At 46.8% G+C, this 24,714-nt stretch overlaps 1 protein-coding gene across 3 annotated transcripts in view; it reads left to right on the top strand.

The window, feature by feature from the left end:
• LOC138261608 (dual specificity testis-specific protein kinase 1-like) overlaps positions 1-24,714 on the top strand; it is a 377,555-nt gene that overhangs the window by 188,898 nt on the left and 163,943 nt on the right. Inside the window, exons 1-2 of one of the 3 annotated variants that reach the window (XM_069210858.1) lie at positions 20,983-21,243; positions 22,952-23,073. In XM_069210858.1, the coding sequence (XP_069066959.1) occupies positions 22,979-23,073 (95 nt within the window). In that variant the 5' untranslated portion in view covers positions 20,983-21,243; positions 22,952-22,978. Of the gene's footprint in view, positions 1-20,982; positions 21,244-22,951; positions 23,074-24,150; positions 24,187-24,714 lie in introns of those variants that run through there. The other 2 variants (XM_069210760.1, XM_069210947.1) reach the window with 2 other exon arrangements.

Genomic DNA, 24,714 nt, shown 5'->3' with positions numbered 1-24,714 from the left:
TAAATCTCCCGTGCACCTCATCATGGCTCTCATCTATGCCCCCTGCCCTGGGCTCTGGTCTAGAGGTGTGTTGTTGCAGAGCCCTGCTCCCACCCTGCCCCTCTGCTATTTAAATCTCCCTTGCACCTCATCATGGCTCTCATCTATGCCCCCTGCCCTGGGCTCTGGTCTAGGGGTGTGTTGTTGCAGAGCCCTGCTCCCACCCTGCCCCTCTGCTATTTAAATCTCCCGTGCACCTCATCATGGCTCTCATCTATGCCCCCTGCCCTGGGCTCTGGTCTAGGGGTGTGTTGTTGCAGAGCCCTGCTCCCACCCTGCCCCTCTGCTATTTAAATCTCCCGTGCACCTCATCATGGCTCTCATCTATGCCCCCTGCCCTGGGCTCTGGTCTAGAGGTGTGTTGTTGCAGAGCCCTGCTCCCACCCTGCCCCTCTGCTATTTAAATCTCCCTTGCACCTCATCATGGCTCTCATCTATGCCCCCTGCCCTGGGCTCTGGTCTAGGGGTGTGTTGTTGCAGAGCCCTGCTCCCACCCTGCCCCTCTGCTATTTAAATCTCCCGTGCACCTCATCATGGCTCTCATCTATGCCCCCTGCCCTGGGCTCTGGTCTAGGGGTGTGTTGTTGCAGAGCCCTGCTCCCACCCTGCCCCTCTGCTATTTAAATCTCCCTTGCACCTCATCATGGCTCTCATCTATGCCCCCTGCCCTGGTCTAGGGTGTTTGTGGCAGAGCTCTGCTCCCTTCTACCGTGATCTTTAAATGTACGGCTCCCCTCTCCTCCCCCTGCCATAGGCTCAGGTCTTGGGGTGTGTTGTGCTGTTCCACGCCCGCCTCCACTCCTGGTAAACAAACACCAGGGCCTGTGAGCGCTGCCCAGGCTGACTGCCAGGGAGCACGGGGGTGTGTGCCTGGGAGCAGGCCAGGGCTCCCAGCGCACAACGAAGGATGGAAGCGGCCCAAAGGCAGCTCGAGAGACAGGGACCGGGTTTAGACAAAAAAGGGAATAGCTGCAGCGCACAGGCTGACCCAAGTTCTCAAGAATTTGGAGATCGGGGCGTCTGGGGATAGGCTGGGGTGTAATGTGCTGTCACGGCGGGAAGGTGGAGGACGAGGAAGGCCTGTGTATTACTCCCCTCTGTAGAGAGGCCTCTGCCCCCTTTGTGTGCAGGAGACAGGCGAGAAAGGCCCGTTTATAACGTGCTCCTCATGGGAGAAAGCCTCTGTGCCTGGTAATCGAGCGGGCTCTACCATTTGAAAGGAGATGGCTGTGGAGAAGGGGGGGGAGGGGGGGATCTGTGCCCTATTCTTGGAATGGGTTTTGCTGCAGAGAGGAGGCCTGAGGCTTCCCCTGTGAAAGGAGTTTGTTGCAGATGAGAGCTTTGTACCCTGCCCTTCTGAAGGGATTGGCTGCAGAGGGGAGGTTTGTACCCTCCCCTTCTGAAGGGATTGGCTGTAGAGGGGAGGTTTGTACCCTACCCCTGTGAAGGGGTTGGTTGCAGAGGAGAGGTCTCTATCCTGTCCCTGTGAATGGGGTTTGCTGTAAAGAGGAGGCCCATGTTAAGGGGTTAGTTGCAGAGGGGAGGTTTGTACCCTGCCTTTCTGAAGGGATTGGCTGCAGAGGGGAGGTTTGTATGCCTACCCCTCTGAAGGGGTTGGTTGGAGAGGAGAGGTCTCTACCCTGTCCCTGTGAATGGGGTTTGCTGTAAAGAGGAGGCCTGAGGCTGCCCCTGTGAAGGGGTTGGTTGCAGAGGGGAGGTTTGTACCCTGCCTTTCTGGAGGGATTGGCTGCAGGGGGGGGGGGGGGGGAGTGAGGTTGTCCCCTGCCCCTGTGAAGGGGTTGGTTGCAGAGGAGAGGTCTCTACCCTGAATGGGTTTTTTGTAGAGAGGAGGCCTGAGCCCTGCTCTTCTGAAGGGATTAGCTGCAGAGGGGATGTTTGTATCCTGCCTCGGTGAAAGGGTTGGCTGCAGACAGTTTTGTACCCTGCCCTGCAAAGGGGTTGACTGCGGAAGGGAGTTTTGTATCCAGCCCCTGCAAAGGGGTTGGCTGCGAAAAGAAGGTCTGATCCCTACCCCTGTGAAGGGATTGGCTGCAGAGGGGGGGACAGGGGGGGTTGGTACCCTTCCCCTTCAAGTGGGTTGGCTGCAGAGGGAAGGGCTGAGCCCTGCCCCTTTGAATGGGTTGGCTGCAGAAGTCTGTAACCTGCTCCAGTGAAGGGTTTGGCTGCAGAAAGGTGGTTTCAGCTCTTCCCATGTGAAGGGGTTGGCTGCAAAGAGAAGGTCTCTACCCTGCTCGTGTGAAGGGGTTGTTTGCAGAAGAGAGGCCTGTACCCTGCCCCTGTGAAGAATTTAGCTGCAGAGAGGTGGTTTGAGCCCTGCCCCTGTGAATGGATTGGCTGCAAAGAGAAGGTCTGATCCCTGCCTCTGTGAAGGGGTTGGCTGCAAAGAGAAGGTCTGATCCCTGCCTCTGTGAAGGGGCTGGCTGCAAAGAGAAGGTCTGATCCCTGCCTCTGTGAAGGGGCTGGCTGCAAAGAGAAGGTCTGATCCCTGTGAATGGGTTGGCTGCAAAGAGAAGGTCTGATCCCTGCCCCTGTGAAAGGGTTTGGCTGCAGAGGGACCGTCTCTGTCTTATCCTTGGATGGAGTTGGCTACAATGAGAGGGTCTGTACCCTGCCCTCATGAAGGGCTTGGCTGCAGAGAGGATTGTACATCTATAATTTGCTCCCTCGTGTTTTTTATGGTCCCTCTCTACGTTCGTGGCTCAGTCGGCTCCAGAGGGTACTGGTTTGTAAGGTCTAAGTCCCATCTTATTGAAGAGGGGCAGCAGCCTGTGATCAGTACTGTCTTGCCGATGTGAACATTGCACCGAGTCTGAGATGACTGCATTGGCCCTTTGTGTGATGTGCTCCGGTGTATCCTTCTGAGCTGAACATTATTTCAGAAGACCTGAGTAGAATATTCCTGTGTTCCTTTCTGATGTCTGCTGAGGGCTCTGTGTACCGCACTCTGCACTCTTCCTTTGATGAAGATGTGGGTAAAGAACCTGTGCGTGTTCCCTTCCTGCGGTATAGATGGCTGCAGAGGCCCTCTCTGTAATTTTTTTTACTGTGCTCCTATGTAGACACTATGTAGTGTGCCCTCTGTCCCTTCTGGGGGGCAGCTATCAGCAGACAGTCTGGGTATCATTCCCTTCTGTGTTGTCTTGCTTAAGAGTGGCTGTGTGCCCTCTGTCCCTTCCTGGGGTGTAGCTGTCAGCAGGTGGTCCGGGTATAATGTCCTCTTGTGCTCTCTTGCATCACGGGGATGTGTGTGTCCTCTGCCTCTTCCTGGGGTGCAGCTGTCAGCAGACAGTCCGGGTATCATGCCCTCCTGTGTTCCCTTGCTTCAGAGGGGCTGTGCGCTCTCTACCCCTTCCTGGGGTGCAGCTGTCAGCAGGCAGCCAGGGTGTAATGCCCTCCGGTGTTCTCCTGGTGTGCACCCTCTACCCCCTTCCTGGGGTGCAGCTGTCAGCAGGCAGCCAGGGTGTAATGCCCTCCTGTGTTCTCCTGGTGTGCGCCCTCTACCCCCTTCCTGGGGTGCAGCTGTCAGCAGGCGGGCCAGGTATAATGTCCTACTGTGTTCCCTTTCTTCAGGGGGGCTGTGTGCCCTCCGTCCCTTCCTGGGGTGTAGCTGTCAGCAGGTGACCCGGGTATAATATGTATAAGAATACGTCCTCTTACATGAGCGGGGCTGTGCGCCCACCCCAACTTGCTGCAGTGCAGTGGGCAGCTCAGAGCCTGAGTATACTGCCCTCCTGTGCCCCACTGCTTCAGAGGGGCTGCCCCCACCCCTGGCGTTGTCCCCCTGTGATCCCTGGCTGCAGAGCTGTGAGGCACAAGGCTGCCAGGAGGCCTGGTTTCTGTCACTTCACCGCCGCTGCCTCGGGTTTCACTCATACACTGGGGGTGAGTGGGGTTTCTATACCAGTGACCTGAGCTCGCCTCCTCCCAGCCCCCCACAGGAAACTGAGCGCCCTCCTGAACAGTGCACAGAAAACCCAACGCGCAGGAAAGGTCCTTATGCCCCCCCCCCCCCCCCCCCCCCCCCCGGGGTGTGTGTGTGTGGGGGGGGGGGGGGCATTGTGTGTGTGTTTTCTCTCCTCTCTGCGCGCTGCCCTCTGACAGCCTTAGATAAAACTAGTAGGTGAGACGTGTAAGATGTTTTTAAAGCGTTAGCATAGTCTCTTTTGGTTTTCTGCGGTGGCTAGGGTGCCGTCGTCTTATATTGTGGAGGCTTATAAATTTGTCAAGGCATATTAAGGGGACGCCTGGGTGTGCGCAAGGCCTCTTCAGGTAGTCTGTGACTATTAAGAAAATTAAATAATATTAAAATCCTTGAATTAAAATCAGCAAAGTATATACCAGTAAAGAAGCAAAACTGAAAACGCGATCTTTTTGCAATATTTGATTGTGAATTACACAAAATACTTCAATATATGTTGTTTTGTGTATACTTATTTTTGTATTTGTATTATTTGGACGTCCAATTCATAGAAATTGCTTAGGAATGGCGGTCCCTACCTTCCAATGATCACTCAGTGGGGGTAGTGAGTTATTCAGTGGGGTCCACCGCAATGAAAAAGGTTCTGAACCGCTGCAAGGCCACATGCAGGAGATAATGTATTAAACTGACAATAACATGTCTGGCCTTTGACCTGCTTCCTCCATGCTCCGTAGGGCAAGCAGGACAGCTCGGTGGGCCTGGGGTTCTATTGCTGCAACTGCCTCATAGACCCCTAAATACTGAAAACGTAGCTGGGGCACCCCATTCATCATATAGTGTGGCACTGGCTAGCAGGGGAGACTGCTCCAGTTAACTAGTGACTGGGGTGTCCGATGTATCAGGGATGTAGACGCCGGTGATGGTAAAAAGTGCTAATGAACACTCTTCAGGCGGCCAGTGAAGACTCCAGACAGGTCCCTCACCGGTTCCCAGAGGTGCTAAACAACGGAAGGCACCAGAGTGTCAAATGTTTATAGGTCTGTATCGGTGAAGGTTCATCACAAACACGTCAGTTTTTGGCGTACCCACTGGTCCATCTGCCTCCTCCCTGGGTGGCATCCACTGGACACAAATGGACATTATGGTTTATCATTCTTCTACATCAATACATTGTGATGCATTTCGAGCAGCTCTACCGCTTGTAGGGTGGTGGTTTCACACCGTTGCTCTTCTGCTTTGGAAATGAGAGGACATACCAGCACAATGTCAAGGGCGTTATCCACCTTCTTCAGGTCACACTTTTGGTCAACGAATAGACTATATAGTCTGAGGGGCTCCACAGCGGCCGTAGCACAGGTGCAGAGAAGCCAGGTCTAGGACAGATTTCGAGGAGGCACCCCAGGTTCCCCTGCAAGTGTAGTCTTTCAGTGCCTTTGGCATTTACTCGACATTCTGGCTTCTCATGTTTGTTCCAGGTCATCTAGGCTGCACCACCTCACTCCTGATTGAATCGATGTCCTCTCAGGTCTGTCAGCGAGGCCTTGTGCTTGTTCCAAGCTCAGGGAAGCTTCTCTCTTCTCTATGCAGTCCAGCTACTTGCATTAGATTCAAGACACAGCTGCAGGGGCTGCCAGTTCATCCTCGCAGCCACTCGGGCCTCAGGGAGATTGGGAATGGGAGGAGCTGTAGCAGCACAAAATCCTGGTTCAGCTGTTTATTTTGTACTCACCTGACACAGGGAAGGCTCTTTCCAAAGTCAAAGCGGGTATGAGGCGCCATATCCAGAGACCTAGTGACTTTTGGGAAGCGAGAGCCCAAGTAGCATTGTGCCATGTCCTCATTTATAGACTGTATCATCCAGGGCAGGGGGAACCCTCCCTGGCATTTCGAATGTGTATTTAGAACACAGGCCCTATGTTCCAGGGACTGGTGATCTATTGCTTAAAGGCAGCTGTACGGGTATCGGCCAGTGCTGCTGGCAGGGTTAACCCAAGAGTTGACGGTGGATTACTGCCCAGGAAGACACCGAGGTAACACTGCTATCCTGTTTCAGGACACGGGTCCCCGTGGTTACTTGGAGATAAAGAAACTCTAAATGAGTAATGGGCCAGAAGTATTCTCCATAACTTTGTAAAGCTATACCACCCTGCCTTGTCTGTCCAGTGGACTCTAATCCGTGAGCTCTCAGGAGATGATTCCTTTCCCGGGTACATATTTGCCGGCAGAGCCCATCTCTACTGAAAATTTGGCTCTAATAAACTGAATGGCAGTGACCAGTTCTGACTGGTGTGACTTTTGTCTGACTGCTTAGCAAAACCCACTAGTATAAGGACAAAAGCCAAGATGCACTTCTTCATGTCTGGAGCAACATTTCAAAGCTTGGTTGGTCAGGTTTCTAAAAGGTGCCTTGAAAACAGAATAAATATTTCCACCTAAGTAGTACCTTGTACTTCACCTGGACTCTGAGAACAACCTGCACACCAGTGTTGGCCAAGATGTTTGCAGCTGAAAGAACTTTAACTGATTCTTCCCATCCCTAAGAGCTGGTGAAAACGCCTGAGCGGCTTTGGAAGGATTCTTGCTGGTGTGATCAACTGGCAGGGAAAAAGCGGAGCTGCCCTGCTTGGAAAGAAGCTTATATTACAAGGATCTCCCAGAACAGGACATGCCTACAGTCCATGTGCCAGTTACTACAGCATCCCATGATTACATCCGGGTGCTGTGGAGCTGTAGAGATGCCTGCATGCCGGCTTCAGTGATGAGCATACGTAGCCCACTAGTTGTCTATACCCTGGTATAATGGTTCTTAACTCTTTGGCTTCTGTGGACCCCCACCTTACCATTACTGGAACCCGAGACTCCCACAAAATCATTATTGGGAACTGGGGCACCTCCCTAAGTCATTAGTGGCAGCCAAGAACCCCGGGCTAAGTTTTTTTGTTGATTTGAACTGCAAACAAAACACAAAAAATACAGAAACACGCATTCATCAACACAGAGATACACAAATGATGAATTATTTTGTTTAGCAAAACGAATATATTCTAAAGTCAACATTTTAATTTTAATGGGAAGGATGGAGCTTTTATATTAAATTAAATTGAGAGCACTGGTTGTCCATAGTACATTCTGTTTCATGCTCTTGCTCTGCTCCCCCAAATCAATCTGAGGATACTAACTGAATTTATAGCCTCAAATTTTCTAACGTTTACAGAAAGTTCTAATTTTGTCAACTTAATATTTTGTTTTTTTAGTTTTAAAAGTGTGTAATCTGTTGATATTATTTACTTTTCTAAGCAGTCGCGGACCCCCTGAGTTGGCGTTGCGAGCTCCCAGGGGTTCCTGGACTGCAGGTTAAGAACCACTGCTCTAGTATGTCTAGATCCATTGCTCTCCAGCCCCAGGGAGGTTGTCTTCTTCACTACTGGCATTGGGAGTGTCTTCACTTGACGGCGACAGCCCGCCATACTTCAGAAGCAAGTTGAAGCATGTTCCTAGTTTGGCTGGTTCAGGCGATATCTTGGTTTTAAGTATCCGCTCACGATAAACTCTAATTACCAGTTCTTAGTTGATAATACTGGAGCTGTTGGGTCCACTGGAAACCCTTGAATGCAGACTGCTAGTTTAAGATTCAAGCCACTAAAGTTAAGTATCCTCAGTGAGTAAGAGTGAGTGCTGCGGCAACCACTGTTCACGCCCCGATTGTGGACTATGAAGGAACTGTGAGGTCGGTTTGTTCCTGGCCTTACCTTGAATTGTACATGAGTGCTTGTTTGTAAATGCTACTTGTGACGGCCACATTACATATGCATCCATATAGCCCCATTCTTCCTTGAAGACGGGTGACTGTTCAGTGTTTTTTGTCTGTGTACAGCATTTATTAGATTTTTGAGTGTGTAACCCCTAGCAACTTTTATAGTGAGCTTCTTGGCTTTGCTTGACTACGTCTGCAGGATTGAGCCTGCAAGTGCAGTAACTTGCTTACCTAGTTGTAAGGCAGTAGTATTACAGGCCGCCTTACACCATTAGTAAACACCAGGACCCACACAGAATACTGCTGTAAACTACTGACTGCCTAAGAGTTCCTCAGAAATAGTCTGACAATATTTTAGACCAAGCGTATAGAACCTCCACCTTGTGCTACATGCAATATAATCTCGAAGAGGGCAGCGTAAACAGAGCACTCTTAAGTGCATAGTGTTAGTATTAAATCTGCTTTAAGAACCAGATTAAATTGCATTGAGAGATCTTTTGAACCCTCCACCTGCCTCTTTATTACAGTTTAAAGTGGAATTTCGTGATTATCTCCAGAAGAGGTAAAGTAGGATGTCTGAGATCTGAAGTTTGCCAGCCTTAAGATCCCTCAGGTCTAATGGAAGTCTATTCCTGCATTGTATGTCCTTTCTACTTGACATCTCTGCAGGCGTCTTGTATGCTACAGGGTGTTGGAAGTAATGCCCGGAACCTGCTGCTTGAGCCAGTCTGAGAGGTGATTAGGGCAATCCAGGTTCAAACTGAACGCCTTATCTCTTGATGCAGTTGTTTTATTCTAAATAGGCCTATCCCAGGCTGACCAGGATCAGGCCTCGAGTTAGCCCAAAACTACTACGCTGAGTTTACTCTGTTATCACTCCTTTCCCTTTACGCGGGGTGGAGCACACATGCCTTTCAAAGTGTGTTCGATAAGGTTCACTCCTTGACCTCCATCTCTTTGTTGTTGCCCTTGCTGCAGTTAGAGAGGTGGACTCTGGCCAGTTCTGAAGGTAGTTGGCCCAATGCGCTGTCTCTTCGCTAGAAGAAGACATACCCTTGCACCCGGGGACTCTCAGAGAATAATGACTTGCAGATGGGAGGTTAGATCCAGGTGTCATGCATGTATGAGAGGGCATAGTATGCCCACAAACAACGCGACCAGGTGGGATGCATTAGTCGACTCAGAACTAGCAAAAAATGCGGACTTCTTTGTTTTTATGGTGACCATTTCTGCCTGAACCCTTTCAAAGGGAAGCAAATTTATTGAAGGCAGTGAAGGGGAGAGGTACCAAGTTGATGCACTTTTGGCAATATAAACCTTCGGACGGAGATGCCATCACCTCAGTCCGCTTTATCTGGAGGGTATCGAGGAGCCATGGAAAGGTTTATATCTTTAAATAACTGACAGCTATGAACTCGGTAGTCCAGATTCTGCGTAGGAATAATCACACAGAGGAGAAGCACTCATAATCCAATTCAGTTCCTGATTTACTAATTACATATTCAAGTAAACAAAATTCCAAAAGTCTAGGATGCTCAAATGATACTATCAATCACATGCCACCCAATAAGGAGAATCAGAAGTCACTGATTATTAAAAAATAAATATGGTCAGTCTTTATTCTTCATTCTTCCTTCAAAACAATAACAGCCAGACCGATGTGTTACGTTCCCATAAGGGACTTCATCAGGGATCCTATTGCACGTATTTATTCATAAGATGTCATCAACTGGTTTCTTCTCATTCTTTAATGTAACAAGTTAGAATCTCTGTACTCAGCTGGTGTAGATGCACCGTTCACTGCCTTATCCGGCAGCAAAAGCCATGTTCAGCGTAGGAATGCGTGTAGAATGTGGATAATGCAAAAGGCTGTAGTCAGCAGAAGGAGGCCAGTTGGAGATGGCCTTAGTGTATGTGCTCTCAACTTGTGGCTCCCATTCCCACTGCCCGTCGTCCTACTACAACACACAGCAGTCCTCCTGAAGCGGCCCGCTGTAGGGAACCGGAGATCTGGGACTAGAGGCGCATACAGGAGAGGCCAAATCCAAAGAGCCACCTCTTTCCTCAGCCTCCTTCCTAGCACCCCAGTAAAAGCAAGGCTATAGTGCCCGAAGCAGGCTCACTGCAGCAGCCGCTGTACAGAACCCAACTTGTATCATAATATTTTGCATCCACACAGAATCCTGACCAGTTTTGCCAAATTCATGTTATACATCCGCTTTGGAAGGGTTTATAAGATGTTCAAGCTGTGAAGCTCATAAAGGATGGGATGGGCCAGAGGAGCATTTGACTTTGCAGAGAACAATATTGAAGTTGTGATGCATGGAATGGATGGATAGGATTAAGAATTAATTATAACCATCAGCACTGCTCATGGGAACTTTCCATTTTTTAGATCTTGCCTGCCGACAGCGCATGCACAGCCTGCTGGAAGGGATATTGCTTACTATAAAGGTCGTGGAGCCTGCCTGCCTGTAGCTACTATTCATTGGCATCATTGTCAGCATTTTTTGCTGCCTTCTAATTGGCCAGCGCGAACCAGGTATCACTTCTTTTTCTTTGAGTGGAGCATGGTCCAAGCACAGATTAATTTATCTTACTTTGTCACTCTGATGCTCATGCAGTGATTGGGATACTATGTCTGTCACTGCCTCCACCTGGCTCTATCTCCTTTATCCCTTACCAGTACAACATATGTAGCCCCCTCACCCACTAGCCTCTTCCAGTCTAAAAATGCATGTATTTGTAAACGGAAAACCTACACCCGGCAACATACGTTTTACTACCATCCTCACTATTTAACAAATGTCGAAATCCTGAGCAAATCAAGAATTTGCCCACTGCCAAACAGGAATGCTTACAAACCCGGAAAAGCGAATTCCGTTGCGGAGTGAATGCTCCATCTTTAAAAAAATACAGGCTCCTGTATCAGATCAAAGGCATTAGATGTTTACATAGATCATATGTTGAGATAGTTAGTGACACATTGTATTATAATTGCATTTATGTAGCACAAGGCTTTGGCGCGCTATAATGCAATTCAGTGGCAACTTTCCATACCACACAATGCCATTCCACACCACACCACCCAATTCCATTCCATGCAGCACAGTTCCACATCACGCCCCACAACTGCACTGCAGACAGTTGCGCTACACTCAATGCCACACAATTACACTTCACTTGCACAATTCCTATTGACCTGATTCCACTGCACTCCAAGTCACACAAGTCCATTGCACACAATTGCCCTCCATGCAGGCCTCACAATTCCATCTCGCTCCATGCCCTAACAGTAAAGTGAAGCTCGAGCTAGTGTCACAGGAGCGCCAGGACCCAGGTCTAGATATACTGGTTTGATTTAAATGAGAAGAGCATCGATGTGATCGATGGATGCTTGTATTGATTGTAACCCATAGCTTTGCTCCGGGTAGCATTGCTTTCCATCTGTCTCTTCTGTGTTGGTGCAGACAATTAAAAATAATCATGTGACCTCGACTAATTATTTTCACATTGATTTAGGCACTTTACAATAACAAATATTGTGGAGAAAAATGAAAACCTGTCAACAAATGCTGCAGTAGAGCATAAAAGAGATACCAATACATAGGAGGCAAACCACAGAAAAGCCCACCAGTTAAACACCAGACCTAGCCCGTAACCTACCCAGTGGGTACCGGTCCGCCAGAATTGGCCAAACTGCTTGACCAAAATGTTAGGAGTATCTAGAGATTTGGAGGCTTCAAGGGTTGCGAGTCCAAAATTTGATGCGCTCTATTGTACTCCAGTATAAGATGACAGTACACCACTTACCTGCTTTACCAAACCAACAATGTTGTTTAAAAAAAAAAAAAAAAAGACAGAAAACTGCTGGGGCACAGAACACTGCAAAACTGATTCCCTCATTGTTCTAAGAGAAAGCAAGCCCTATTTTGAGCTTCCATCCTCACAGTCAACTCATTGATCACTTAATTACTCCCTTACTGCAGAAGTTACCGGAACAGAGGAAATGTAAAATAAGGCTGGACTAATACAGGAGAACTGCCCATTTCCTTGGAAGTGGAACGGGCATTAATAACAAGGGTAGAAATATATACAATTCCACAAAAACCTGTCTTCAACACTCCTAGCTCAGGTAGTGACTCTATGTGAAGGCGAACCCACGTGCCAACTCTCAAGCCACTGACATTGATAGAACTAAAAACAAAAGGTTATGTTGATAACCTGCCCGGTGCTTGGCTTGCACCCTTTTACGTCAGCAGCTACTCCATAATTAATCAGTGAAAGGAGACCAATCAATTGTCCATAATTCATAAGTGTGGGTCCTCAACACCCAAAGAACAATAAAAAACACCTAATTGAAATGCGTTCTATAAACTCTTCATCTTTTTATTACAGTATTATGTTTTTTTGATGCTCCTGTTTAACCACATTCTTGAATCTGAACAGGTACAAGCTGTCAATAAATAATTCAGGCGCTTCATTAAAAAGGATCTAAAAATAATCCAGCTAACGTCCACCTCATAGCCCTTTCAGATGCTAAGGGAAATCGTTTGCAAAATATCTTCTGGACCTTTTAACTGAGTGGGTAACTACTAACAATCTTTTGTCACTCTTCCAAGCAGGTTTTAGACCCGGATATGCAACAACAGGTAACATAACAGCATAAACACTTCCTGCTGGTAAGGCGCTACATAAAAAGAGGTCACTATATGTTTGCTTTGTAGATTATTCGGCTGCGTTTGACTAAGTGAACTGAAACCACCTGTTGACCAAGGGTATTTCTGTAGATATTGATAGTGCTTTGTTACACCTTGTGTACATGGCTGCAGTCAAACTGTCTGTCAAATCTGTCATTCTTCCAATGCTCGTAGTGGAAGATGGACTCAAGCAAGGGTGGGTCCTAGCACCACTTCTTTTTCCTCTCTATAGTCCTTGCATTTCAAAATCTTTTTTCCTCTCAAATTGTGAAATGATCAGATAAGTCATGTAAATTATGCTGATGACCCTGATATTTGCTCGCAAACGCTAGTGGGACTTTAGAACCAGTTGAAATCATTAAATGAATGTAACCAGATAAATAGCTTCCTTTGCAAAGTTGGCAAGGAAATTTAAATGGAAGTTAAGTCAACAACAAATTTATTCCGTAGACACTTATGATTAATCTAAGCTTTATATTGTACACAAAGTTCAATGCTTCTCAACATCTAGCAGAATGAAAGAAATCGTCCACAGTAACTAAAGCCACAAAAAGGTTTGCACAAATATAAGGTAGGCGAGCAATTAGCCCAACAAGCTTTAAATGCTGAACTCATTCCACTTTAACCTATGGTGTATTACGCTTGATGAAGAGTCTTAAAAATTTGGAAACCCTGTGTATACAAAATGTACGGTCTCTCTTCAACCTCCGACAATGATTTGTTTAGAGCTCAATCTTCCTGTTGAATTGTTCCATCTGTCCTATAAAAGTAATGATTTCTGTCAATGTGCAATCTCAAATGATGACTCTATGGTGGGCATAATCGGATCATCATGAAGGGTTTAAATGATCTGTGTAGAATGAGGGGCTTGGTGGATGTGTTCTGCTTCCAGTCCACACAGCAGTATAACGACCGTAATCTGAAGGCTACAACAAAACAAATACAATGTGAGAATTCCTTTTCTTTATATTCCTTTCAAACAGTTTGAAGGGTCCTGGAGTAACAAACCTCTTTAATCAACCTGTAGACTGTGATTATACTCATGACACCTTTGAACATATTCTGTGCATCTGCCCTGGTCCGTGTGGCATTCATAGTAAATATCTGCTACTAACATTTAGGACATTTTCGACACGGACAATAAAAGAAGCCATGAAAGCGTGCTTTTCCTACAAACCAATAATTTTATTGGGAACTTGACAAAGTTTTTGGATACAGTACACAACAGACATAAAACTGCAGTTGGTCGTAAGCTGGAGCCCAGAGCTTTGACAGACTAGGGGCCAGATGTAGCAACCGTTTTGCATGTCGCAAACTGCGAAAAACGCAGTTTGCGACATGCAAAACGGCCATCGCGATGCAGAGTCACATTTTGCGAGTCGGTACCGACTCACAAAATGTGATTCCGACTCGCAAATAGGAAGGGGTGTTCCCTTCCTATTTGCGACCGCATCGCAATGCTGAGTTTCGCGGTCACAAACCAACTCACAGTTACCATCCACTTGAAGTGGGTGGTAACGCATTGGCAAACGGGAAGGGGTCCCCATGGAACCCATTCCCCTTTGTGAATGTCGCTGAAAATATTTTTTCAGAGCAGGCAGTGGTCCAATGGACTACTGCCTACTCTGAAAAAATGAAACCAAATGGTTTCATTATTTTTTTTGAATTGCAACTCGTTTTCCTTTAAGGAAAACGGGCTGCAATTCAAAAAAAAAAAAAAATGCTTTATTAAAAAAGTAGTCACAGACATGGACTCGTTATGGGGTTGCAATTTGCGACCTACCTCATAAATATTCATGAGGTGGGTCTTTGCGACCCCATAGCGAGTCGCAGAAGGTGTCTGAGACACCTTTCTGCATACTATTTTGCAAGTTGCAATTTGCGAGTCGGAATGACTCGCAATTTGCAAGTCGCAAAATATGTTCTTGCTACATCTGGCCCTAGGTCACTACAATTGATTTTACAAAATGGAGTCAGTTGTGGCTTATATCGAGACTCATCAATTTTTCCTCTTGCTCCAAATGCTCATGTATATTTTATGTATTTTTATAATTTTAACATTTTTAGAAGGAAATAAGTTGCAGTTTTTGTACTTAGAATTTACGTGTTGTGTGGCAATTATTGTAATGACTGTTAAGCATTTACAAAATAATAATAAAATGCATACAAGCCATATTTACAAACAGGCCTGCCGTTTTCAGGGTACTAGAATGCTACACCAAAAATGCCTTACACCAGTGGTTTCCAACCTTTTGACTTCTGTGGATCCCCATTTTATATTACTCGAACCCGGGAACCCCTATTAATCATTATTGGAATTTGGGGACCCCCCCAATGAGTCACTGGGGACCTAAACTGTTAATATTTAATTTTCTGATTAGTTGTGGACCCCCTGAGGAGGCTTTGCGGACCACAGTTTGGGAACCACTACCTTATTCTATCAAAGTAGACGGACAGAATGCTCTTTGTATGGCACATTCTTCCAGCTAATGGTTCGATAAAAGCATTTTCAGTCCTTCTTCGTAAAATCGCTCCAAAATATTAATAACCCCAAAAAGTCACATACACCTTTAGATATCTAGTACTGCATAAGTGGTGTTGAGGTGTAGATGATGCAAGTGTAGGGTTCCACAGTGTGTAAAGGGGGAAGAGATTTCCCTAATAATAAGGATGGGAGGAAAGCTTATGTGCGCTGTTCATTAGCTTAAATTTGTGATCTGAGTGACTTTGTCGATACTGGCTGAGAATAGGATGGGGGTGGGGAGTAGAAAGAGGAGCGGGTGATCACCTAGGCTCCATTCAGTGCACCCTAGGAATCACAGACTTTAGAGGCCCCAGCAGGGAGAGTTAAAAGCAGGGATGAATTAAATGCTTCTGCAAACTAACTTTTCTATTTAAAGAAGGAGAGTAGGTTAGACATAGCAAACGTAACCATACTAAACGAATCAACACTTCTGCGTAAAACAATGCAGTAAAGTGCTCTCTCCACATATGACAGATTTATCAATTTATTTAAAAAACATCTTAAATATACATAAACATATTACATATCACAAAACATAAATGGAAGAATGAAAAAAGACATAATATTATCTTTAAGTATTATTGCCACCTAGCCGATATTGTCACTGTACGCTTAGGAACCAATATTTCATGTACACTTGTCCAGTGCAAGTCTGGTTGTGGACCAGAAAGATCAGGGACATATTCTTGTACTTGAAGCTCCCTGGTATTGTGAGTGGGATCCTGTATGTAAACAGCCTGGTTATACTACTTTTTATAGAATGTACTTTTCCATTTTCTAACCCTCAGAAGCATGAGCTGATACCCTCAGCTGTGTGGGAATGTAATCACAACAACACAGCGAGCAAGCGCCTTAGGAGAATGGTCCAGGATGCTCCATTGGCCCTCTTGCCGGGTCCTCGTCCACCCTGAGTCTCCATTGCTCACCGGCTGGGGAGGGGATAGAGGGACTATGGGGTTTTGGTTATAAAAAGATTGTGCCTTTGCTACATCTGCTCTTGCTTTATTTTACAGACGTGAGATGCCCCAGTCCAGGGTAATCCAGCATTCAATAAAAAAAGCAAGCACTTCAGAAGAGGCTTTAATCAAAACTATTTTAGCACCTGAATGTTTGCTGTGGACTTTGTTGAAATATTTGCTTAGTTCCGGCGGAGTAGTCACCCAATGGCTTTGTGCCTGGACTTTGTTGAAGTCTTATGTTTAGATTTAGGATTCTGGCACTGGGGCGTTGCCAGGTTTATTCTAAGCGAGTGATTTTGGGTTGCAGGGTGATTGCGTCCTAGTTGGTGAAACAGGTAATGTCCTTCTCAGACTAAGGGAACAGAGAGAGGCTGCTTCGTGGGGCAGCAGTGGGAGCCTTAGCTGTCAGGACCACATCTTTTTGGGTGATCCTAAGAACATTGACAGCACTAGCCCTGCAGTAGACCCAAGGTAGCTGCTAGATGGGTCTCACTGACTAGCATTTGTCGCTGCTCCACCTCGATTGCGTACGGGGTCCTTTAAGTTTAGCCTCAGGAGTTGGTTCGAACATCTCTCTGCTTGGGTCGTCCGCAGCACTGCCTGGCATTGAGGACCCGGATGATAGGTTTGTATGCTGCACCCAGCTTCTCTTCATCTTAAAAGTGCATCGGTCACCAAGGTGGCAGCACTCAGACACGCTGTGAAATGTATGCGTCTCCCACTAGTCACTTAGCTTTTAAATGAGGGACAAAACTATAAAAATACTTACTGTTTAGGTGTTTGTAAAGAAAGGAACCCCCAAGGGTATATGGCAGGACATTTTTTCCTCTGGACAAAATTGCATTTTGACGCAGTTGCCAAATATCTGTATCTTATTGGGTTGCACATTGCATTGTTTTTCATTCTATGCAAAGCTATGGACCTGTCTTTCTGAGTCCCAGAAATAAGTTTACTGTGACCAAGGAAAGGCAGCCCGTAATTCAGGGGTCTCCGAGCTTTCCTGCAATGAGAGCTACTTATGGCCAATGAAAATCATCCGAGCTACTAATATTATTTAGTGTTTTAATGGTGACTTAGTCAGACAAGATTGATTGAATGACAGAGTATTGAGGACAAAACTATTGTGGGGGCACAAATATTGTTGGAAAGATATCAAGGACCAAAATATTGAGGCACTAGGTTCATATGGGTAAGTAGAACTTTGCTATTAATAACGCCACATGTATGTATGTATGTATGTATGTATCTTGAGTGTATAGATATAAGGGTATGTACATGTGCAGTTAAGTATAGAAAACACATACATATCTGTATAAACCTTCCTTCACAATATTTTTATTGTTGACAGAATATTTTAGCCCCACAATACTCTGGTGGAATACCAAAAAGATGACATTAGTGACATCATATGAGCAGTGATCGCTTCTGTTCATCAGGCATGGTTGTGAGTGGTAGTGTAAAAAAAAAAAAAGGCTTTGTCAATAATAAATCCTCTGAGTAATAAATAGCATAAATAGCTTCAATGCCGCTGGCACCAAAATATTATTATTAGTCATAGATCTCTCCAACACTGCATTATTTATCACTCGAATAGCTTTACATTTATATTGTGGAAATTCAGACATTTTTTTTCATGTTTTTTTATGGGTTTCTGAAAATGCACGCTTTTCAATTTTAGTATACATATATTAATTGACTGAAGCAAAAGCTTCCAATTAAATAGACTGGGCTGCACTCAGGAGAGCTACTCACAGGTAGTTGGAGAGCTACCAGTAGCTCACGAGCTACTCGTTGGAGAAGCATGCCCCAATTAAATCATTTATTGCTCATGAAAGTTGTTCTCAGACATTGAGATGGTTTCTTGAAGCCACAAATTTTATGTTGCAATAGTTTTTTTCACTGTATTTATCGGATTTGGATGCAAATGCATTTATTTGAAGGAATGCAGAACACTGCTTTTCATTTAAGGGTAACAGAAGAGCTTAGTGCAGATAAATATAAAGGTATCGGAGATTATATTGTAAACTATCTGTATAGAAGATCCACTCTGAACGCTAAGAAGTCCTTGTTTTTATATCAGTTTTTGACTTTACCTTCTCGATTTTAGAGGGGTGGGCGTAACTTGTGGCGTTGCATGAAAGCTCCGCGAGATTCGGCGTAGCTCTGCAAATGGGCAGAGAGCGGCACATCGCGCTGATTTTTAGTGCCAAGAGTTTGTTCTTCTGTGAAATCGGCGCGAACTGCACCACGCGGCGCGCCACAGGGCCCCGCGCTTGGGCTGATTTTGCTGCTGCTCATGTAGATTTTCGACTTGAGCTGAAGTTTTCTCCCCGAAAACGGTCGCAACCGTCCGCCCTGGGGAAATCTCGCTGGGTGCCCTGCTAGCGCCCAAAAAATCTGCTTGCGGTCGCCAGTTCTCTCTCGCCAACTTCCCGTTGGCGAGCTGTGTGCGAGAAGAAACTCTGCCACGTGGCAGCTGGCGGAATTCGGCCAGGGCACCGTGTGAAAAGCGTAATGAGGACTGGCCAAAACTGTGTCACCTCTGTGGCGCGCAATGATCACCCACCCTTACTATTTACCTTCACTACCATGAATACGACTTAGCAACACAAAATGATTCATCTGCGGATGAGTCCTGGCTTAGATAAATGGTGGTCTGGATACAGGAAACCTGGGCTCTAACTTCTCCATTCAGTCAAACCGATTGCTTGATTGAATGACTGAATAATGAATGACTGAATGGATATGGGATTTACAAAGTGCAGTATTAACCAGAAATGATGTCCTCGTGCTAGCCAGACAGGGATCTAAAAAGAAAGGGCCACGATGTGAAGCAAGAAACACTCTGTTCTTGAGGTGCTTTCCTCAAGGCACCAGAGTGTTGTCAAGCCTGCGAATGAGAGGTTGATTGTTCCAGCGCATAGGTGTCGGGTATTAGAAATTGTGTGATCTGTGACACTTTAGGTCTTCTTCCTGTGCCTTACTTTAAAAAATATATGTATATTTGAAAGTTCAGTGTATGTTTTAGGCATTACATCAGTAAAGGCAGTTTACAATAACACTTACATTTTTTAAACTTAAAAAATTGGTGTATGGGACGAAAGTGCTCGAGTTGTTTATCTGCCTTTCCTTCGGTCTCCTGTACAAGGTCTGCTGTCACTCCTGAGAACAGAGACTATCTCCGGACCCGTCCCACTGTAACACTGAATGCTGCACAGATTCTGTGATTAGAAACGGATTAAGATTGGGAAGCCCCTTATGGCCTTCTTGAGAGGATGGGGGATCTGAGGACTACAAAGTTTAACTGGGGATATTTTAGTCATGTTAGATAAGTGATGTATGCCTCGGCCTAGTATGTTTATGGTTTAATTAAACCCTCTTTTATCAGGCTTTCACTCGGCCACTCACCGCGGCAAGTAAAATAGAGATACAGATTTTTAAAGTAAAAAACCAGGACAGATCGCAAAAATAGAAGGACTACAATTTAAGTTCAACCGAGCTCAAAAAAATTACAGCGCTCAATAACATACAGTTACATAAGAGGCACTAAAAACATAAATAAAATCCAGTTTTTATTCATCATTCCTATGAGTTAAATCGCTTTCTGGTAAGAGCTGCTAATCATCCCTGCTTTGAAAAACGTAAACCCCCTCCCCCTCCCCCCACTGTTTTGAGTCGGTACCCTCTAAAAGACGGGACATGAGATAAATTTCCCGAAATCTGCGGGACAGCTGATGAAGAACTGGGACGCTTGGTCACCCTAAAGTAAAAGCATTCTAACCCTGCATCCTCGCTAGCCAGTGTGTCTTTACCAGTGCTTAAGCTGTAAATAAAAGCGTGCCGGTGCCCAAAGCTCTCCTCTGAATCACGTGGCTGCTGCAATTAAAGGTGCAAGCAGAGAATACTGAGGCAGCGTAATCCCGAAACCATCTCGGGCCTCCTTTATCCATGTCCAGCCACTCCCTGCTCCTTCAGCTCACTATTGCAGCTTTCTCTCATTCTGACTCCTTTTCGTCTTTCTCTTCTGCCGTCTTTACCATTTGTGTCTGTTAATCGCGGTAAATGCTTGAGGCAGAAAAATAAGTGCCAGCCCTCAAGAATAAGTGCCGGTGCCCCTCACCGTAAACCACCGGCTCAAATTAAGCACTGGTTTGTATCTGTTACATTTCCCTGTGTGTCTGAACTGCAAGGAAAGCAGGTGGTAGGGCGAAAGGCCGTAGTTACATGTGATACCAGTGACCCTGGGAGACTGGAGTTATTGTCTATTCTAAGCCTGGACCTCCTTGGAAAAGTCTGTAGGGCTGACTCGGAAGCAGACTTTGTGAGTGTTTGTAGTTTTGAGGAAGTCTCGGTTACATGTCGGTGACCCCGAGCGGGTGGCCGGGCTTAGCCACAAGTAGTTACAGTCACATTCCAGGTACTTAACATAAGACGGACAAAGTCCTACCAGTTCATTTGCTGTTAAAGTCGGTTTCTCTCATAAAAGTCCACATTTTCAAATTTGCAAATCTATAAGTGTATGACCTTGAAATGCATGTAACTGCTATTTTAAAATGTAGTGGTTTGATAAAAAATTATGATGAATGGGGGTAACTCACAGATCCAATAGCTTTATTAGGGTATTGGACCTTTGGGTGTATTTGTTGCATCCTCTAGCGCTATTGTGATAAGGCCCTGATTTGTAAACGAGAAGCTGTACAAGTGCTTGACACTGGGGCACCTGTGATGACCAACTATCTGGGCAACGACACAGTACCCCAAAAAATAGGAACCCTGAACAACTAACGCCAGTAGCATCGGAGCCACTCGTGCTGCAACCATGCGAACTTGCTTCACGCCGCTATCTTCCGCTGCTGCCCCGCCCCCACCGCCTTTGCGTCCACGTCTCGGCGGTTCTCACAGTTTATCTGTAGTTTTTAAATGTCAGCTCTCCTTTGTTCTGCGTAAAGGGCGCTCGTGTCATCCAGACCCTGCAGCGCCATGAAGCAGCCCTCGAGTGGATCACCTGAAGAGGCGGAAGTGGCTCGAGCCGGATCCGCTTCTGACGTCAGGCCCGTCGCCTGCCTCCAGCCCCTCTGCCCTCAGCAGACCCCGGGAAGAGCATCACGAGTGTGTGTAACGTGGGCATGTGATGCCGCCCTTGGCCCGGGCACAGGCGGGGGCGCCTGCAAGAGCTGGGCATGCTAAGAGAGCCACTGCCTTGAGTGACTGCCAGCTCTCAACTCCGTCTTCCACTTACTCCCGTGCCATGCCCTGGTCTCCCCAAACCCCCGGAAAGGCCCACCGCTCGCCTCTCTTGCAGGATAGATGCCGCCGTGGAAGCCGAGGTCCTTTGGTCTTTCCTCGTTAATGATAGAACTAGTCTCCAACAGGGGAGGTGCCCTAGCAGCTGTTCAAGGCCCTCACAGCTAGGGGCAGTAGGTAGCGCCAAATGCATCAAATATCGCTCCTTTGCACGGGGAGGGCCGGTATATGGCACTTTCTTTAGGGTATATAAAAATCCTAGTATTGGCTGTGCTTAAAAGTTAAAACACTAAACTCAGTGGGGGTTGGAAGAGTCAGGAGCTGAAAAATGAGTTCTTGTGATGCGGAGGTATTATGTTCTCCTGTCGACTCCTCCCACCATCATATATACCTATTTCCTACGGCTCAACCTTACTCTCAACCTCACTGTCACAGCTGCTTCACTACCACATTCTTTCATGCTCAGGTTGTGCAACTCTCCCTCTTGCTCCTGTGCTTTTCTTGCATCCAGGATTGTGCCATGTACCGTGCATGCTTGGGGTATTATTTACAATAAAAGGCTTGGAGCCCGTCCGTTGCTTACTATTAGTTGACCTCATTATTACTCTTCTATGCTGCCTCTTAATTGTCCAGCACGTTCCAGGTGTCGCATCCATTTCTTTCTATGGAGCATGGACCAAGCACAGATTAATTCAACTTAATTAGTGTCCGTCTGCTGTTCGCACTCTGATTCAGTAACTGTTTCTTTCACTGCCGACATCTAGTTCCAGCTCCTTTATCCACCTCTATGATATATGTTGCTACTTCGTCCACTAGACCTTTTTGATCTGAAATGCATTTATTTGTAAACCAACTAGTTCTTGCAGAATCGTTGTACATGCTAAAAAGCTCCTGCATCGTATCAAAGGCATCAGATATTTACATAGTTCGTAGATCAAGCTAATTACTAAATAATTGGTCAACTATTGTTTTCTATGCACTCCACACAAAGCCACTCTGCTCAACGCCACACAATGCCACGCCACTTCAGACAGTGCCACTCCCTGTGTCTCTCTCTGCCACTTCAGTCTATGCCAGTGGTTCCCAACCTGTGGTCCGGGGACCCCTGGGGGTCCTCAAAGCCTCCTCCAGGGGTTTGCGACTGCTTAGAAAATTAAATCATATTCATAGATTAGGCCCCCAGCTTTCAGTATTGACTTAGTGGGGGGTCCTCGGTTTCCAGAAATGATAAAGTGGGGTTCACAGAAATTAAAAGGTTGGGAACCACACGTCTATGCCACTCCACTGTGCACCACTCCTTTTTACTCTACGCCATTCCACTCTACTCTGCAGACACCAACTTGTAGCAATGCTGAATAGCAGCCATGCTGCTGTACAACATGGGTAAAAACATTGGCAAAAGCTAATAGCTCTGGGTTAGGCAAGCCTTTTGGCTTTGTCAGTGTTTGTTATTCGCACGACTCCATCAGGGTGCACTGGCACGTCAGATCAGTATATGATGGATTATCTTTCATTTCCTAATGTTTCCTAATGTTGGTCCGTGTACAGGCTTCTCTTGCTGCCAGTGTTTATCATGAGAAGATACAGTTCCATACATTTTTATTTCCAAGTAGGAAGTAGTGGCCGCATGTAGATTCAATATCACAAGTACCGTGAAGCTCTTCTGGGCTTTGGAGGAGAATCGTTGAGGTTTGGAATGATGATGAGAGTGAACTGTAGGCAAAGTGAGAGTTGTAGAAGTAACTGTGCTCTCACTTGGCTGACATCAGTATCTCTGTTTATCCCCCCCAGGTGCGGCATCGACAGTCCGGGCAGATCATGGTGTTGAAGATGAACAAGCTGATGAGTAACAGAGCCAACATGCTAAGGGAGGTGCAACTTATGAACCGCCTCTCGCACCCCAACATTCTCAGGTATGCAGCTCACTCATGTTCTCTCCATTGTGTTTCACACCCAGACACACTAAGGTGGGGGGGCTGTTGGGTGCAGCTTATGAACCGCCTCTCGCACCCCAACATTCTCAGGTATGCAGCTCACTCATGTTCTCTCCATTGTGTTTCACACCCAGACACACTAAGGTGGGGGGGCTGTTGGGTGCAGCTTATGAACCGCCTCTCGCACCCCAACATTCTCAGGTATGCAGCTCACTCTCATGTTCTCTCCATTGTGTTTCACACCCAGACACACTAAGGTGGGGGGGCTGTTGGGTGCAGCTTATGAACCGCCTCTCGCACCCCAACATTCTCAGGTATGCAGCTCACTCATGTTCTCTCCATTGTGTTTCACACCCAGACACACTAAGGTGGGGGGGCTGTTGGGTGCAGCTTATGAACCGCCTCTCGCACCCCAACATTCTCAGGTATGCAGCTCACTCATGTTCTCTCCATTGTGTTTCACACCCAGACACACTAAGGTGGGGGGGCTGTTGGGTGCAGCTTATGAACCGCCTCTCGCACCCCAACATTCTCAGGTATGCAGCTCACTCTCATGTTCTCTCCATTGTGTTTCACACCCAGACACACTAAGGTGGGGGGGCTGTTGGGTGCAGCTTATGAACCGCCTCTCGCACCCCAACATTCTCAGGTATGCAGCTCACTCATGTTCTCTCCATTGTGTTTCACACCCAGACACACTAAGGTGGGGGGGCTGTTGGGTGCAGCTTATGAACCGCCTCTCGCACCCCAACATTCTCAGGTATGCAGCTCACTCATGTTCTCTCCATTGTGTTTCACACCCAGACACACTAAGGTGGGGGGGCTGTTGGGTGCAGCTTATGAACCGCCTCTCGCACCCCAACATTCTCAGGTATGCAGCTCACTCATGTTCTCTCCATTGTGTTTCACACCCAGACACACTAAGGTGGGGGGGCTGTTGGGTGCAGCTTATGAACCGCCTCTCGCACCCCAACATTCTCAGGTATGCAGCTCACTCATGTTCTCTCCATTGTGTTTCACACCCAGACACACTAAGGTGGGGGGCTGTTGGGTGCAACTTATGAACCGCCTCTCGCACCCCAACATTCTCAGGTATGCAGCTCACTCATGTTCTCTCCATTGTGTTTCACACCCAGACACACTAAGGTGGGGGGCTGTTGGGTGCAGCTTATGAACCGCCTCTCGCACCCCAACATTCTCAGGTATGCAGCTCACTCTCATGTTCTCTCCATTGTGTTTCACACCCAGACACACTAAGGTGGGGGGGCTGTTGGGTGCAGCTTATGAACCGCCTCTCGCACCCCAACATTCTCAGGTATGCAGCTCACTCATGTTCTCTCCATTGTGTTTCACACCCAGACACACTAAGGTGGGGGGGCTGTTGGGTGCAGCTTATGAACCGCCTCTCGCACCCCAACATTCTCAGGTATGCAGCTCACTCTCATGTTCTCTCCATTGTGTTTCACACCCAGACACACTAAGGTGGGGGGCTGTTGGGTGCAGCTTATGAACCGCCTCTCGCACCCCAACATTCTCAGGTATGCAGCTCACTCTCATGTTCTCTCCATTGTGTTTCACACCCAGACACACTAAGGTGGGGGGGCTGTTGGGTGCAGCTTA

This window comes from Pleurodeles waltl, chromosome 1_1, assembly GCF_031143425.1.
Source record: "Pleurodeles waltl isolate 20211129_DDA chromosome 1_1, aPleWal1.hap1.20221129, whole genome shotgun sequence".
NCBI classification, from domain to species: domain Eukaryota; kingdom Metazoa; phylum Chordata; class Amphibia; order Caudata; family Salamandridae; genus Pleurodeles; species Pleurodeles waltl.
The sequence above is the reverse complement of the archived record's forward strand: the minus strand, read 5'-3'. Positions and strand labels throughout refer to the sequence as shown.